General features: G+C 42.9%; 1 protein-coding gene across 3 annotated transcripts in view; it reads right to left on the reverse strand.

Annotated features, from left to right (window-relative positions):
* Positions 1-18724, reverse strand: part of znf462 (zinc finger protein 462) — a 55259-nt gene that overhangs the window by 20264 nt on the left and 16271 nt on the right. For all 3 annotated transcript variants that reach the window (XM_026173641.1, XM_026173642.1, XM_026173643.1), the window contains exons 2-3: positions 5618-5868; positions 168-5365 (exon numbers count right to left, since the gene is read on the reverse strand). In XM_026173641.1, the coding sequence (XP_026029426.1) occupies positions 168-5365; positions 5618-5828 (5409 nt within the window). In that variant the 5' untranslated portion in view covers positions 5829-5868. The remainder of the gene's footprint in view (positions 1-167; positions 5366-5617; positions 5869-18724) is intronic.

Here is an 18724-nt window from a genome sequence, read left to right on the forward strand (position 1 = left end):
GAGGAAGCTTCCATCTTACAAGAAGATGAAGAACACAGGTAGAGCATTGGTATGTGACTCTCATGTAAATCACAGTATGCCATCACACACATTAATGGTAGGTAGAGAATTCTATTACGCCTTAATTCTTTCTTTGATGAGATTTCGGGACGACTATGTTTGCTCACCTTCTCCTGTTTGCTCTCAGGCAGCTCTGTGGCTTTCTGCTTGCTGAGGAGCTGCCTCCTTCTCTCGTGCCTCATCGCCTTTTTCTGAAACTCCTCATTGTGCTTCAGGAGATGTTTAGCAAGAGCGGGGAGATATAGGAACTTAAGCTCACAGTGAGAACACCGATATAAATCGGGATCCTCGTCCCAGAGACCAGGAGATACCACAAAGTCCCGCTTCAAGTCGTTGCAGTGGTGGTTGTTGTAGTGCATAGAGAGCAGCTCGCCGGTGCTAAAAGACAACCTGAAGCATTTCAGACACTTGAATGGCAGCCAGTCCACATCTCCATCCTGCTCAGGTTCGAGCGGGACCTCTATCACTTCCTTATCGTCCTCTGCTGATGCACTTGCGGCAGTCTTTTCGGGTTCTTTGGCATAAATGACAGTGAAGTAGCGGCCGAGTTTGCTCGAATGCTGCTTCTTAGGGAAGACACCCGGGTGGCGTTTAATGTAGTGTGAGACAATGCTCTTCCTGCTGAAGGCCTGGAAGGGGCAAAGAGAGCACCTCCGTCTCTCCACAGCTAATCGCAAATCTTCACTCATTTCTGAATTGTCCCCTTCAGTCGGCGGGGGTGCCATCACTTTGTTCACCTTTTCATTCATAGTCTTCGAAGCAGCCAGACAGTGGGTGTAATAGGCATCGATATCATGCCGCTTCTGGTAGTGTGCTGCCAGGCCTTTGCGTATGGGGTTTGTGTATGAGCACAGAGCACATTTGAAGACGTTATTTTTACCCTCCGGCTGAGCACGGACGTTGTTGTGCTTGATACGGTAGTGGCGAGCGATGCCCTTCCTGGTCGAGCAGAAGTATTTGCAGAGCTGACACTTGAACACAGCGTGTTTTTCTGTCTTATTGATGGGTAACTGAGAGAGGGCAAGGTCCAACTCACTGACCTCCTGGACTTTTGCTGCACTTGATATATGACTTGCGCTGCACTCACCTGCTAGCTCTGTTTCTTTACCAGAAGAAAAATGAGTCAGAGAAGGAGAGAACATGTCGGAAGCAGACTGATTGTGATATTTCTCATAATGGATTTTGAGTTTCTCCAGAGTCCCATGTGTATACGGGCACATTTTGCATCTGTACGCGCCGTAGCCCTGCCTTTGAGTTTTGAACTTGTCGTCCCCTTCGTGCAACTCTGTGATTTGCTCTATGTCGTCTGCAAAGTCTTCCGCTGTGACTTTGACCAACGGGTGTCTTTTCTGATAGTGGGTGAGGACTCCGTGGATCCGGGAGTTCACATACGGACAGTGGCGACATTTATACACAGAACTGGGGTTGAGGTCTGCCTCCTGTGCAAAATCTGCAGCTTTCACTTTCATGCCAGGGTGCTTCTTTCCATAGTGGGTGAGGAGGCCATGCAGACTGTTGTACTCTGACAGACATACAGTACACTGATAAGGATTGTTAGAGATGGAAAGGCGTGGGTGGTGAGGCTGGGAATTGCTTTCTTGAGGTGGGGTGGCAATAACCAACGGGCCGTCATCTTCAACAGTCTGGCAATTCAGAGGCGTCTGCTCTTTGGAAACCTGCTGTTGGGCTTTTTCAGTTGAGCCGTTTCCTTTGATTATATCCAAAAGCACGGATTCGTCCCCTTTGATAGCCCAGGGGTGGACCGCCTGATAGTGATTGGTGATGTCCCATATTGTGCAAGCCTCAAAGGCACAGTCCCTACACTTGTAATGTTTTGTCTCTGCATTGCCTCCCTGTTGGGTTGTCTCAGGCCCAGCCCACAGCTTGCTGGCCATGTATGTGTAATCAACATTATGCTCAGGGTGGCGTCTTTGGTAATGGAGCAACAGACCCTGGGGTTCAGCATGGGAGTAAATGCACCACTCGCAGTGGTAGCCAGCCTCCAAGATACCATCTTGATAAGCCCAGTGTAAAATTGTCATGGCTGTGGCTTTCACAGTAGGGTGCTCTTTCTTTAGGTGCTTCTTCAGAGCATAGACGTAGGGAGATGTGTAGGAACAGTGCCTGCACTTCAGGGAACGCAGAGGTGTAGTGTTTTCAGGGTCTGGAGGAGCTGGGACAGCGGCAGACGAGGCGACACTGGACTGAACCATCTGCGCTCGCTCACGTTGACTCCGGACGACTGCAGTGTGGCGGCGCACAAGGTCAGCGTTGGCCTTGGTCTCCCTGTGCTTTTTCTGATAGTGAATAAGCACGCCTTTTACAGTGCGGTTGCCGTAATCACAGTGCTGGCAAAAGAACAGCTCATCCTCGCCTTTCTCACCACTTCCGGGTTTGGGGCTCGAGTTATTAGATCCGTCGTGACCGTTATTTTGAAACTGCTTCATAAACTGCTTGGGTGCTGCAATCTGTAGCTCATCCATGAGCTTCATCAATCCAGGGGTAGGAGCGCCATGTTTGATGTATTTCGCTGTCACTTTCACCTCCGGGTGTCTTTTCTGATAATGGACCAAAACACCAACAACAGATCTATTGCTGTACACGCAGTGCTTGCAGTAATACATTTCTTCATCTGATCCATAAACTGCTGCACTTGATTGTTTTGGAGTCGAAGACATGCTGGTGTTAAACGAAGAGTTGGCTACAGGCTGTGACTGATCCACTGAGATGACCTTCATGGTTTTCTGTATACGGAAATAAGACGCCTTTTGCTCTGGGTGTTTCTTCTGGTAGTGGACCAGAACAGAGTGCATATTGGGGCTTGCAAAGGAGCACACGTCACAATCGTAGACGACAACATTGCTGCCTTCTTTGAGAGGTTCTGGGTCAGCGCTAGCTTCAGGGGATTTGGAAACCGCTTTCTGCACCGGGCTTGAGGTGGACCTGGACATCGAAGTGGGAGAGTTAAAATTTTTCGGTCCCGAATTGAGTATTTCCCTCAGAGTCTGTGATTCACTGCTTTTGTGGGACTGCTCTACAATATAGCTGGAAAAGATCATGGCGTTGTTGATTTTCACGGTGGGGTGCATTCTTTGGTAATGGGGCATTAGGCTCCTCACGTTAGGGCTCGTGTACGAACAAAACCGGCACATGTATAAGAGATGGGGCTGGTTGAAGTTGAGCACATTGCTTGCTTCAGGGTGGTGGTCCATGTAGTGTTGGTGCAGATCGTTGTAATTTGTGTATTCGATGTAGCACTCTAAGCAGCGGAAGACTGCACTCTGGTCTTCAGGGTCCAGGATGTACTTAAAACTAAACTTGATGTAAGGGTGCATCCTCTGGTAATGGGTGCTGACGCTACGAGCCGACTTGTTGTGGTAATCACAGTGTTTGCAGTAGAAGCGTGTAATTCCAGGATCCTCTGAATATTCCATGTTCTCTTGGATAGCACTGTCACTGGCATCAGCGGAGATATTTTCACTATCGTCCGAGAGAGTCAGTGATATGGGGATGTTTCTAGGCTTGGACCTAGGGTTGCTTTTTCTTTTCCCTATTCTGCTGCCCTCATTAGAGCTGGCAGAGTCTCTTGCATAAAGCTGCTGTGTGTTGTAAGCAAAGACAGAGTTGTTTTCATTGTTTCTCCCCTCATCAGCGCTGGCATGATTTTCTCCCGCGTCTTCATCATCCATGTCATCCAGATTAATGACGGTGTCCTGCTGGCTTTGGCTTATCTTGCTTTGAAGGTTACTGGCAATTTCATCAATTCTGGTTCTCTTTTTGACTGAGGACAAATCCAAAGGCAAGTCATTAATGGACTTCCTGGCTCTTTTCCCTGTTACTAAGGGCTTTTTGGTGGCAAGCCCTAAAATGGGGGTCTGGGTTTTTTGTAGGAAGATTGGAGAAGCATCTACTTCAGAGTCTGGCTGGTCAGACAGCTGGGCTTCAAAGACAGTGGAGTCGAGGTCATCACAGTAGGAATGCTTATGCTGCTGGTGGACCCTCAGACCTTTCAGGGTGGTGGTGGAGAAGCTGCAGAGGGTGCAGCGGTGAGGGTTCTGCTGGTCATTTGGTGTGCTGGTTGTCTTTTTCCCATTGACTTTAGAACTCACGTTACCCTCATTAACTGGCTCTGCTGCGCTGTCATTCTGAGGTCCTGGGCTATCACCTGTCAGGTCCAAGGTTTCTAAATCTGAAAAATTGTGGCTCTGTTTGTGTGTGCCTAGTTTCAGAGGGCTGGTGCAAATAAATGGGCACTCATCGCATTTGTACACCGTGGCTTTTCCAGAGAGGTGAATATTTTCAATGTGGCGGGAGATGCTCCGCCTGTGCATGGTGAGGAAGGAGCAGAATGGGCACTGAAATCGGTTCATGTACTTTCTGAAGGGAATTCCTTTAGTTTCCAATAATTTATTATCTTCATCTGTTAATAGCTGCTTTGCATCTGCGGACAGGGTTCCAGTGTAGCTGGGATCGTCCATATCACCCAGCTCTTCGTCGTCGTCATCGTCCTCTAAGCTGCTCCTCGAGTCTTCCTCATTGAGTAGGTTGGTGTCCATAGCTATCGCACTGTTGGGGACATCGGATGATGCAAACCTCTTGGATAGGATAGAAGAACCTGTGCTGTTGGGTGTAACTGCACTTATCTGTGCATATTGAAAGGATGAGATCTCTGAGGTGGACTTCTCCCCTGTGTTTTCTGGTGTTTTTGCTACAGACTCCTCCTTTCCGCTAACATTAGCACGGGAAGAGGAGGGAGAATCCGGTTTGGGGGAGCTTGCACTTGCTTGCTCTTCCACCTCCGCAATGCAGGAAACTATCTTGACCTTGTCACTGTGCTCCTTCACCACATGATTGGTCCAGCTGTCCTTCTGGTTGGTCTGATAGTCACACCACTCGCAGGCAAACGTTCCCTTCATGAGCTCAGTAGCAGAGTCCGATTTCTCACCGCTTTCATTGCACTCCGGGGGATCTCCAGCACTATCCGAAGGAACTTTGTTGTGATACATTAGTTGGTGTTTCATTATCCGTGCTTTCCTTGGGGACTTATATGTGCAATACTGACAGGAATACACTTTTGAATGGTCACTGTGCATTATGACAGTGTAGCTGGGCTGCTTTGCAGTCTTTGAGGAGACACTTGCATCCGAATCTGGCTCTATGACATTATGCACCTTTTTGGTGTGGTTTCTTAAGAAAGACTTTGATCTGAAGTAACGGACACAGAACTTGCACTGATAAAACTGCAGATGAGTTTCAGCTGTTGGCTTTTGTGATGTTTGGTTGGGACTGTCAGTAGAGTTGGGGCCTAAAAAGAAAGAAAAAGAAAGAAAAGAGAAAGATTATTAGACACATGCTGGAAAACAGTAAATTATTTTGTTGTAATTTCTTTCCCTTTCTGTTGTTTCTGCTGATAAAGTCCATCCACAACTCTTTACATTACCCAACTTTGTAAAATGTATGATCACCTTACTTTGTAGACTTCTTTATAACAGACACAGACATGATCCTAATCCTCAACAAAACAACAGCAACATCTAAATGAATGTGGTAGGCATACTCATTCCAGATTTAGGAGGCGTATAATCCTTGTCATCTTTATCATCATAGTCCTCTTCTTCTTCCTCGTCTTCATCTTCATCTTTCAGGGAATCAGACTCATCTGCATCTGCAGGCTGCAGAAAAACAGTGTGCACTTCCTGTATGTGAGTCTTCAAGTCGTCGTATGACTCGGCTCGGAAGTCACAGCCATCACATTGCAACACCTCCATTATTAAAACTGGGGAGAACTCCCTGGAAAATCAGGGAAACCTGCAAAACACAAAGAGAGAAAATCATGAGGACACAGAACCTTTTTTAAGAAAAGCCAAAGTAATATAAAACAATTGAGCTGACACTTTCACACGTGAGGTCAGGGCCCGAATTTTGTCAGACAGAAAGTATATACAGAGAGAGTCCAGTCCTAGACTTCAGGGCTGTCATCACCCTGTTCACTGCATTAAACATGCTGTTCCATAAAAAATGAGCTCAGTGATGATCTGATATGATTATCAGTGATGATTACTGCTCCTTGAGCAAAGAATAATCAGGTGCAGGAAGGTACACACACCTTCACCAAAAAACAACACTACGAAAGAAAAAAAAAAAAGAGAGAGAGAGAACAGACGCTTATGTGTATCAGCTCAAAAGATATGCTCCAAATGCAAACCCTAATTTCATAGCTTAAAGGACTCAGCCTAATAGAACCTCCTTTCCATTTTCACCTGTTACACTGTGAGGGGATATGTATTGGATAAAGTGCCACCTTTGAATGCACCTTTCAGGACTGCTTTGAAATGACACAATTAAAAGGACCAAAATCAATGGAAATGCCACCGAATTATTATTTTTTAAAAAGCAAAAAAACTGCAATAAAACAAGTACAGATAACAAAAAACAAACCCCAAAAAAGACCCCCCCCCCACCCCCCAAAAAACAACCCAAAACCCCACAAGAAGCAAAGAAATAAAAAATTAATCTGTTCTCCTTTTGATAAAAACCCGCACGGATCAAGCGCCATAAATTCACATACAAATATTATCTATCGCTAAAATGACAGGAGATGACACAAAGCAAACAAAACATGACACAGAGGCAAATCAGCAGTCGCCGATGTTATTCTGAATACTAAGAAGGTTCCTTTTTTTTTTTTTTTTTGCATAGCATCATTCCAAGAACAATGGAGGGACTGAGGAGGGATTATGGGCTGATTTGTCCCATTTTTATTACCTTGGGATAAGCAACAGCTGGAGAGCAGCTCCACAGCTCAGTATTTAGAGCAGACTATTCCATCAGATTGTATCAACTGCTCTGAAATAAGATTGAATGAATCAACTAAGAAATGATGGCTTTATGTCTTTGGGCTTCTCTGTAGTTTGGACATAGCCAGTAAAATGAAAGCTGACGGCGTGGCCGTTATTTCAAATCTCTGTCATTGTGGCTCTCTGATCACCAGCAGTGATTTTTCCCCCCCTCAAAACTACAAAAAACATGTAGCTGGCATTGGTTTTTGAAGAGCTGGTTAAAAGGGCAAAGTTTACAGCCTTTACTCTAGAATTAAAACACATTCAATCTGATTTTTTCTCCTGAACGCAGCAAATTAAATGACAGCAAAGTTTTTCTCTAACATGTTACATTTTTTAGGATGAGCTTCAAAGTGGGTTCATCTTTTCAGTAAATGTAACTAATATGTGAGCTATATGGTGTTATGGTCCACATAACCCCAGAAAATCTGAGATTCTTTTTTAATATACAAGTATGGTTCATTTCATAAATGCCTGAATACTGTGGGCAGATAAGGTTAAAACTGAGGTTTACTACCAGAATAAGTATGCTTGGTGTTTGAAAAGGCAGCAATTGATTTAACAAAGAAAAGGCTGTGTGTCAGCACACGTAGACGGGAAAAACGGAAGAATTCGTCCATGAACTACTTCTGCTTTCATAAAACACAAGCTGAAGCTTTTGTCCTTTAACATGACTGCAAAATCTGTGGAGCAGATCTTAACATGAAACATCTCAGAACCTGAAATGAAAAAGAAAGGATTTCTAAAATTAAAAGACAGAAAACTTGTGACAAAACTGAGAAACTGAGATAAACAGACCGTTTATCTCAGTTTCTCACTTATTAAAAAATAACTAGTTTTAATAAGTGAGCAAATAAAAGCAAACTATGCCACAAATCGACGGTTAAGAGATTACATTACTTTGGTACTAAATCAGCACCTCTGTGGCCTGATTTCAACAGGAACTGTATAATTTGAATTTACCTAAGCTGACATCTTTGGCAAGTTTCCCAACCAAACTGCTTGTGTCCAAGGACAGGGCACACAAAAAACACACAACCAACAAATGTCTAACAAGTATGGATGAGTAAGGTTGTGGTGTGGGAGTCTTTAGGTTTGTTCAACACAACCGGCATGGAGCCGTTTCACAGAACAAGACACACCCTGCTGTGCAAACAGCAGCTCCTCATGCTGTTTCTATATTTCAGGATGATTACACCTTCAAACCAAAAAGAGTTTCATGAAAAGTACCTGGAACATTTCAGGATGGATTAAAGCACCTCTGAAAGCACAGGTGGCCCTTCCTCACTGCCTGCTTGATGAAGTGCGATGAGTTCCCTTTGTTTTTCTACAGCACTGCATGTCCGCAGGATGGATAAAAAAAAAATAATTAAAAAAAAGACTAAAACAACAATGAAAAAAAAAAAAGAGAAAAAAAACCACACACACGGGAAGTTGTGCACACAAGTGGTATGTACACAAATGAACACCAAACACAAACACACTTTACGTACACTGCACGCCACTTCTGCTCGAATCTGTTAAAAGTGGAAGAGATGAGAAGCCCCAGACTATAACAAAAGTGCTCTTTTGCACAATTTATAAATTTTTTTCCTGTCTTTATTGTACAACTTTGCAGTTTAATAATGACGAATGACAAGTGACGTTCCCCACACTACTCCCTGGCTCGATTCACAAATGGACGTCAGGGTTACAATGGACTGTATGCCCGTGTCTGACATCCCAGGAAGACTACTTTGGTATGCACTGAGTTAAATGTAACCCTTTTGGTCTTACCAACGGAAAAACATTTTCAAGCTGAAAATCAAGCCTCTTTTCCAAGACCCACTTCTTTGCAATGACTATTCATTTGTTTTCTATTAGGCGACGGCCAAAGTGTTTTGAATATATTCAAAGAAGATTAATGATTCACACTTCCAGTGTGACCCTTGTCGATCCCTTGTTGTTTTAATAAAATAAATAAATAAAAGAAAATAGTCTACACTGCACTGTTCTTGGATGTCTGGAATATGACTAAATCCTATCTTACTGCTGTACTTTTTGTCATTGAAAGAAATAAAAATATATGACTGGCACAAAATAAATAGTATCCCATAAACCTAAAGCCTTGAATCTAAAATTTTTTAAAGCAAAAAAATATATATAAAAACAAATAGACTAGTAAAATATTAATCTGCTTAGGCCTGTTCATTTGAATGCTGCAGTGCATTAAATGTCTACAACACGACTAAATTAGACCAAGAACACCACAGTTGAAATTTGTGGGCATGGGTCTGGAACAGATGACTAAACACCGAAATCAGGTCATGTCAACTAGCGATGTACTTTGGAAAAAAACCAAGACAAGTACTGTTAACCAAGTATTTAGAACAACGTGAATTTAAAAAATAAAGCACAGTCGAATCGTGCCTTCACCAGATGGAAAAACCATTCATGGACACTTCATCTGAAAGTAGATATCAGCAGCCAGAGATAAGACATCCGAAGCAACATTAGTAGCCTACAAATGATCACTAAACGCTCCACGATGTGAAACCATAGAAAGTCAAAAAACTGACCTGTCTTTCAGGTCTTAAATGTTACGGCAAAGCAGAAGCGCCTTAAACCTGCTTTATTAACAGCCACTAGGGGGCGATACACATGGTTACAAAAAGACATCCAGTTCTATGTCTGACTGTAAACCTGCTCTTACAGACTTTATAGACTCAGTCTCTCATTTCAAGTCATACAGATTTTGTTTTTCTTACAAAAAGTTCATATTATATTAAGATTTATCAAAGCCTTCATTGCACAGGCATTATTGCATGCAACTACCTGACAAGTACCAGTTGCGAGAAAAAGTAGCACTCACGAAGGCCAACAGACTGGTCAGTGACCCTCTGGTAACCTGGATACTAGGGACCAATGGGCACAATTAGTGGTCAGTGGTTGCTGGCAGTGGTAATATTAAGTTGGTTCACAAAGAGGTATACGAAACCACACCACAAACCTCTACACAATTGCTTTGGTAGCAGGTTGCACCAGTTGCCTGTGTGGAAGATGCAGATTTTGTTGCCAGCCAGTTGCAAAGGTCGCGCCAAGTGGAAACGTGAAGAGTACAATGCAAATCAGAAATGGAAGCTGTACGCTATTAAAGTAAAAGTTGCGCCTTTGGAAATGTTTTAGCAGTAAGGTACAGCTTTTACCTTGAAGGTGAATTTTCTGTGAAACTTATAAGCAAGTGTTTGCAGACAAGTCTGCATCTTCCATACAAACTACCTGCAATCACAGCACTGGTTACCATCTCTATGGTTTAGGACGTTAGCCAACAAAGAAGCAGTTTTACACTCAGGCCTGCCCGCTACATCCATCTTGCATACAGTGTGTGTATGGAACTGAGAGGGAAATAAAAAGCAATACACAATCACCCTATATTAACCTGTGTTAAGTGGAGAATTACACTTATTTTAGGAAAGGTCCAAAAAACCATTTGTTGCTATTGGTTTTTTCACACACCCCCCACCACCCATTCATGAGTTCAATTCTGAAACAACAACAATTGAAAAAAGACAAAAAAAGAAAAGAAAACTAGTATAAAGTATTTTAAGTGAAGAAAAAAAAAATACTTCCAGTGTAACTGAACTACTAGAAGAAAAAAAAGAATTATACTTATTCTACTTATATTTATTATGTCAGGTTTAAGTTGGATAGCTATCTGTGAAATGTAGTTTCAGTAACACTATCGTTTTCAGTCCCCCCACTCTCACTCCCACTGCAATTCAAATGAGATCCAGCCAGAGACAGTTGGGAATCCTACCGTGCTTCCCACACCCAACTGACCAGCCAGTGGAGTGCTCCACGAGAGCCAGCCAAACTGCCAGCATGTCCCTGAGCAACCAGGGGAGCCATTGTTGTTCAGGGTCAGGTTACAACTTCACCACGTGGCCCCACCCTGCTCTCTTGGCAGTTCACTGCTGTTTTGAACAAAGTTGTCTCCTAATGAAGGGTTCCTTGACATGGATATCAAGAGAATCCCGTTGGAGAAGGAGGGGAGAGAGATGGCCAGGGAGGAGAGTGGGAGAGAAATAAAAACAACCCTTGTACACAACCAGAATTTGCCTCAGAGTTCACTGTGTCTTTTCAGGCAGTCAGTCCCTGCACCACACCAAGTTAATGGGTGAGATTGTGTAACTGCTTTCATCTAGTCAGCTGGGGCTCTAACAGACAGCGACTGAGCTGCTCAGATCCTCCTCTGAGCCGAGCTTCAAGGGCAGCCATTTTAGGAGCTGACTATGTGCGCTTAGGTGTTCAGCCAGCACACAACATGGACCCACAGATCTGATCCTCTTCCTCAAAGGCAGGCAGCCTGTCGCTGGAGAGCTGCTGACAGAAATCTATCTGCCAGATGTACAGTACTATACCCGAGCTCTCTGCCCACACGGCTCAGCAGAAAACATCTCACGCTCTTGCCAGCCTGACTTTGTGCAGTCTTTTCATTTCTCGGCGACATTATCTCTCACATCAAGAGATTCTCGGAGAAATGCTGGATGTCCCTCTCTAAAAGGAAGAAAGCGGAGGTCAGAGCAAGCGGCATCCACCGCCACTCTGCGGAGCAAAATACGGCAAAAGCATTTTGCGGAAGCCGCCAGCAACGTTCCACAAGGGGGTCTAAAAATGTGAGGCATGTCTGAACTTCTTTATCTCAGAGCGCTCTGCAACCCTGAGCCCTGAGGAGACAGGGGCACACAGAAGCAAAAAGGGAAGAGCAGATCTGAGAGGGAAAGGACGAGAAGGGAAGGGAAGGGTGGGAGGCGGTGAAAGTGCATGACGGAGCCACCTGGAAGACCTTCAGTGCAAGCAAAAGAGGACAAAGCCATCAGACTGGGCTCCCCAGATTCCAAAGTCTACTGACATTTGTTAATCACCAACCGGTCTCACTGCATTGGCAAGCTCTGCCAGCAGTCACACCCTCTACTCAAACTGGCTGACAGCAGCTGCTCTGTCTGAAAGAGGGCCTTTGAATAAGCCAGCATTAAGCTGATTAGGAGTACAGAGGTTTGTCCTTAACTGTTGGTTAGCGCAACCATCTCATGCTGTCTGGGAGAGAGAAGTCCACAGATGTGTTAAATTATTATATGGCATGCATCCTGGCGACAGAGAAGTCATCTGGCAAGCAAGGCAGGATGTGCATCTCGTCAACCTGCACATCCTCAATAATTAATGACCCAGTGAATGAAAACGACAGCCTGATTTTTTAAAGGGGAAAAAAAATGATAGTGGCAATAACAGCAGGTAGCCAGAATCATGGAAATGTATTTATTCGTGTTTTCTGCAGAGTTTAGATGACCACAACAGAGAAATATATCAATATGTTTAATTTTAGAAAATTTTAAAAGCAGAGAGACAGAAATGTGTAGGAAACCACACAATACTCCAAATCCTGATCTCTTTAGCCCGCAGTGCTTCACCAGGGTTTACCCAGAAGAAAAAGGAAAAGCCGGAGAAAGATCTCATTGTGTCTCGCAGAGGAGAAAACGTTGCGTCATGATACCAGTGAGAATTTGGCCTCTTGCACAAACAAGAGAAAGAGAGATCTGGAGATCAAGATGTCTACTCCCATCCTCTGATGTCAGCGGACCCGGAGAACTCAAGACACCGGATCAGAGTGTGTGCTTTAAGAGTTTCTCAAACACAAATAGCACGCAACATCTAACACAGCTATGAGTAACTCATAAAATAAACAAGTTACTGCCCGTCACAGGTTTGAGGGAAAACAAAGCAAGACGCTGAAATATAAACAATAAAATAAACATGGATTCAACTGTCGAGCTTCTCTATACAGATGTTTGTTTGCTACATGGGGCAAAGATTACAGAGATTATCGAGGCGTATTATGTCATCTAAATCTAATTTACCATTAAAATATAGTTTTTTCCTGGTATTTATTATGAGACACAGTAAATGTAAAGTTTGATTTTCCCATTCGCACTCCAGTTGTGGAGGTAATGGACCGTGATTGCTGCTTACAAACCACCAGAAAAATCAAGAAGAAGAGCAAAATGTTAGCAAAGGTAATATTCACCAGAGCACACTCAGCAAATGAGTGAAAAACAGTGAATTTGTCAAACTCAAGCACGTTAATAGTAGTTAAGTAATGGTCAAACACAGCAGCAGCAGGAGCAGACCATTCACAGCCATGTCTTAGTTTTCAGGATTACAATAGTTGCTTTGAAAGTTTGGAACTAGCTTAAGAACCTGACATAAATCTTCTTCACAGCAGTGATACTTCAGTTCGTCTCATTATTGCTACCTTAGTGACTCTGTCACAACACCCAGCCAGTTTTAACAGCCTTTAGTAACTTTTTCTAAAAATGCACCAAGCGTCATATGTAATGTTTCCATCGTGTAATGGTTAGCACATTTGCCTCCTTGCCAGGAACCACACCCAGCCTAAGGGTTCACAAGGTACACCTAGCCACAAATCTAGTCCAGATAAATGGGACGTTAGAGGAAAAGGAAATAAAATTCAATAAAATCTGCGCCTTTCCATCCCTGCTTCATGAGCAGTCTTTCTACCCTGCCAGAAGTCACCTCTGAGAAGTAGACCTTTTTCTTACTCATTCAGCATGCTGCAGCACCCAACACCGGTACAACAACATCACCAACGGAGCTTTAAATATTCACAGTTAGCTACCACTTTAGCAAGCAGTAGTATATCGAAAATAATGGAAGAGACAGTGTACAAAATGTACCTGCAGTTGCAAGATTATATGCATTGAGCAGAAAACCATGCTGAGCTGTCGCTGCTTAACAGCAACTTGCCAAGACTGTTAAGTTTACACCTAAAACATCAAAAACCTTGCATCAACTTGGACATATCGGGCGTACAGCAGACTGCAGTGACTCTCACTAATAGAAGATTAGTTCACCCAAGTGAAATCTTTGCTTTATTTTATGGGGTTTTTTTTCCACAAGGAGTCAAATTTTGCAGCTCTTTGCTATGATTGTTTTATCATAAAGCCACAGAGCCACAAGAGACAAGACATCTGCTGCACACCACTACAAAACAAGCAGGTTCATAACCAGCAGCGTCTGCATGCTGGCACACTGACTCTGTGAAAATAACTCATATTTATATCCAATGATAGGTTTTCACAAGGATGACAAAAAGACTGCCTTTACAAAAAAAAAAAAAAAAGAAAGAAAAAAATCAGTAATCTCTTCTTCAACATTTTCCTCTCAGTAGTCTATACACACCTGTCTTTTGAACATTATTCATGAAATATGGCAGGTTGCGGCAGAGTGCTGCTGCAATAGAAAGATTTAATCAAGAGTATTAAACAATATGATATTCAGCCAAAAAGAATGAATCTGACAATGAGAACTTAAATTCCAACGTTTATCTCACAAGTTTGCCGTCAATCTTGATATATGCTTGCTTTTTTCTTTAAAGAGTTGGTCATACCAGATTTTGACTTTTAAGTTTGTTAGAATTACACAACTTGGGGTTTTTTTCTGAAATATTTCATTTTCATTTATATGTGCACATTTCAATAAGTCACTGGCAGAAGATAAAGAAATGAGGGGAGGCTCGAGGGTTCTGCACAGTACTATATAAATCACTGTAACTAGAACCTGAGTTGAATTGAAACAAAGTGAAGCTGCAAGCACATCATGCACACCGACATACAGCTGAAATAAACCTTTTTATTAGTTTATCTGTTTACTGATTGTTTGAACTGTGAAATCCAAGGAGAGCATGACCATCAAAATCTCTCTATGAATTTTAACACACTTTTCCCTGCATATCATGTCAGGTTCTGTGATATGTTTATGCCTTCTTGCACACACAGCATGTTTAAGATGTCTACCCAGAGACTTTGAATGTTCTTCAATTCAGGGGACTATGAAGGCCACTCCAAAGCTTCAGCCTGAGTTTCTTTAAGTAGGTCATGCTAGATTTTAAAGGTATGCTTTGGAAACTCGTCTCGATGTGGGAACCTGTCTCTTTTCAGTTTCACATTTATTTTTATTTTTTTTGAATGACTGCATGACTGACGCATCCAGACTGTTCTATATTTAAGTGCAATCCAATCGTCCTCATATCTGTGCAGTGTTGTCTGTTGCAATGGGTTACAGACAATGCTAAAGCAGAATATTTCTTCTCCCAAGCTAAACAATTGGCAAGCTATACGCAATTTAATCTTCATGCGTCCACCGTTTTCCAAAATAACGTGCTTTTGCAGGTGTTTTGCATGCTTCCCATGTCGATTTTTGTGAGGTTTCCTGCTGACTCTTCCGTGTAGACCCTGTTTTTGCAAGCAGCTCTATACAGAGGAATGGTGCCCCGATCTCATGTGGGAAGGTTCAGCTGACACATTCAATACAGATTTTGCTTTTTGCATTTTTCTAAGTCCCGACTTCCTCTGTTAAGAGAAACTACTCACCGGGCTTTTTTTTCAGATCCTCAATTATTAATTCAAATGACGATTCTTGAGCCATCTTACAAGTCTTGACAAGTCAATGACTGTCTAGTTATTCCCTAAAGCCTTTGGTAGTTGTGTTTGGGGGTTTTTCCACATGAAGAAAGTTTAAAAATGTAGTCAAATTTAGTCAAACACAACTGCAGCACTGTGAGGCCAAATGAACAAATGGATCAGACACTTGGGAGAATTATGACTGGCATATAATATGTAAGAAAATTTTAACTGCAGCTGTAACTTTTCATCTTGGTTTTAATTCAGGCAATACTTTTTAAACGATACCACCATTGTGTCCTCAGGCTTTCAAGCTTGTCTGATGAATTTAACTGTTAATCCTATCAGCTCTAAAAGATGTTGCTGACAGGCACCGTTTAAATAACAATAATGGGCTACAAATAACAGGATTTGATATTTAACAGAATTCTAAGTAGTGGATGAGTATGGGTCAGTTCATCATTTATTATCGAATTATGCCTTAAGCATTTTTCCCCCCTGCTCCTTTGCATGCTTTCCCGCTCATCTTTAATGGAACATATTTTAAGTTTAGTAAACATTGAACTACAACATTTGTTTCTGAATGGGGCACTTCTACTTACATGTCTAAATCGACACAGATAAAATATAAAAATCAAGCATGTATGTATACAGACTGCTTCTGCAAACATTAGTGAAAGAATGGGTCACTCTCAGGAGTGAATTCCACCTTGGTACCATGAAAGGATGCCACCTGTGTAACAAGCCCAGTCGTGAAAGTGAAAGCAACTGGGAAATGACAGCAAGTCAGACATGAAGTGATAGGCCGTGTAAAAGCACAGAGAGGGATCAGGGGATGTTGAGTGTGCAGAGGTTGCTGACTTCCTGCAGAGTCGGTTGCCACAGACCTCCAAACTTCATGTGGCCTTGAGATCATCTCCATGTGTAGAAAGCTTCATGGAATGAATTTCCATGGCTGAGCAGCTGCATCCAAGCCTTACGTCACCAAGTGCAATGCAAAGCGTTGGATGCAGTGGTGTAAAGCACTGCATCCGCCACTGGACTCTAGAGCAGTGGAGATGTGCTCTCTGGAGTGACGAATCACTCTTCTCCATCTGGCAACCAAATGGAAGAGTCTGGGTTTGGCAGTTGCCATGAGAACGCGACTTGTCTGACTGCACTTTGCCAAGTGTAGAGTTTGGTGGAGGGGAGCAGGGGGGTTAACGGTGTGGGGTTGTTTTTCAGAAGTTGGGCTCGTCCCTTTAGTTCCAATGAAAGAAACTCTTCATGCTTCAGCACACCAAGACATTTTAGACAATGTCATGCCTCCAACATTGTAGGAACAGTTTGGGAAGCATCAGCGCACCAAACGCAGCATCCATAAAATCATGGATGAGTTTGGTGTAGAAGAACTTGACTGGCCTGAGTCCTGATCTCAACCCATGGAACACCTCTGGGATGACTCAAGTTTATACAGGAATGAGGGCATTGTGAATGAATGTATGGTTCATGATTTTGCTTGGAAAAAGAAAAAGGATTTTGTCTCCATTTTCATCTCAGTACATACACATTAAATTTTTTTTTTTTTTAGAAGACCTCTTTCCTGCCTAACAGTTCCTTAACATTGCAAGTCAGTCTTTATAAGTGGAGGCTCAAATTATCTTCGTGAAATCAACTGATGCAAGTGTGGGTCAAGTCAAGCAGCAGCAGGAAATATTTATTTTGGCACCAAACTGTTAAACCTTTTCTTTACCTGATACTGTGAGACTTTGAAACCAGAAAACCAACAATGTAAGGCCTCAGATTCATTTTTTGTGGTCATATTACACCTGTTCACGCACTGTAATCATTAGACGGAGTATTAGATCCCGTTGGTCTTTTATTGTTAAATTATTTACCAGCTGTTTTGACACAAACAGGAAAACCAGCTCGGCTGATGTAAAGCAGTAGTGACTTAATGAAGCTTGGCAGTTTGATGATGATGAACCATATTTAAACGGACAAACTTGATTTGGTGCCTAATGTGGTGGAGAACAGTTAAATAAAAAAAATAAAAAAAACATCTGAAGCTCCTATTTAAATTAGACTGAAACTTCCTGAAAGCAAATATTTGATGCTTAATTAAATAATTCAAGCAAAAATGCCAGTGTATATACCGTGACGATTTGCTGACTTGCTCGATCATATTTGAGATTATATTGCCTGAAAACAATGCAACCAATCTAAAAAATGTCACAATTTGCTTTTAAGAAACTGGAAAAGGTCCTTCTCACTTTTTTCTAACAACCTTGTAGACTAGAGATCGCCTAAAAGTGAAACAAATAATGGTTGTTATCTTTCAGCAATGTGCACACAAAAGTAGGGGGTATATTAATATATTAAGAGCTCATGTTACCTGGCATATGTATGTTGAAAAGAGCAAAACTGAAATGGACAGCTTTAATGAACCGAACATCCGAGAACTTTTTTTTTTTTTTTTTAAATCTCTACAGACTTGTCAGGAGCACCTTTAAACAAACAGCCTTGTTGCTTACCAATCGGACATGGTACATACAGATGGACAATGGGATAAATCATGAATCAGTACCATGGTGTTGGAAGACTTGTTACAGCAAGTCTGATTTGCTTCAGCTGCTCCTTACAACTTAAAGGATTTAAAGGATCTGCTAAAGGATCACGCCGCCATCTTCCTCATGCCAAAATACAAACAAAGGCTGAAACAGGAAGTTCCGGTTCAGAGGAAGGTCGCGCGCTGGACGGATCAATCGGTGGCCGCGTTACAGGACGCACTCGATGACGCAGACTGGGGCATGTTCAGAAACAGCTCCGACGATGACGTCAACGTGTTTACGGAAGCGGTTGTGGGATTCATCGGGAAACTAGCGGATGATACCGTGGAGACAAAGACTATCACAACGTTTCCCAACCAGAAGCCGTGGGTGGATAAAACCATCCGCGACGCTCTGAGATCCCGCACCGCTGCCTACAACACGGGACTCATGACGGGGGACATGGACCCGTACAAAGCCGCGTCATATAACGTGCGGAGGGCGGTGAAAGAGGCGAAGCAGCGCTACGGGAGGAAACTAGAGTCACAACTCCAACAGAGTGACTCTAGGAGCCTATGGCGGGGACTAAGGACAATAACGGACTATAAAGCACCAACAACCGGTATGACGAACGCGGCCGTGACTCTGGCAGACGAGCTGAACACTTTCTATGCTCGCTTCGAGGCTGCAGCTAAGGTCTCCAACAATGCTAGTGTTAGCGGCGCTAACGGCTGCAGACAGGAAGATACTGCCAGCACCGGAAACGTGCTCGTCATCTCCGAGCATGATGTGAGGAGAGCCTTCAAGAGAGTGAACACCAGGAAAGCAGCAGGACCAGACG

This window comes from Astatotilapia calliptera, chromosome 7 (genome assembly GCF_900246225.1).
Source record: "Astatotilapia calliptera chromosome 7, fAstCal1.2, whole genome shotgun sequence".
NCBI classification, from domain to species: Eukaryota; Metazoa; Chordata; class Actinopteri; order Cichliformes; family Cichlidae; genus Astatotilapia; species Astatotilapia calliptera.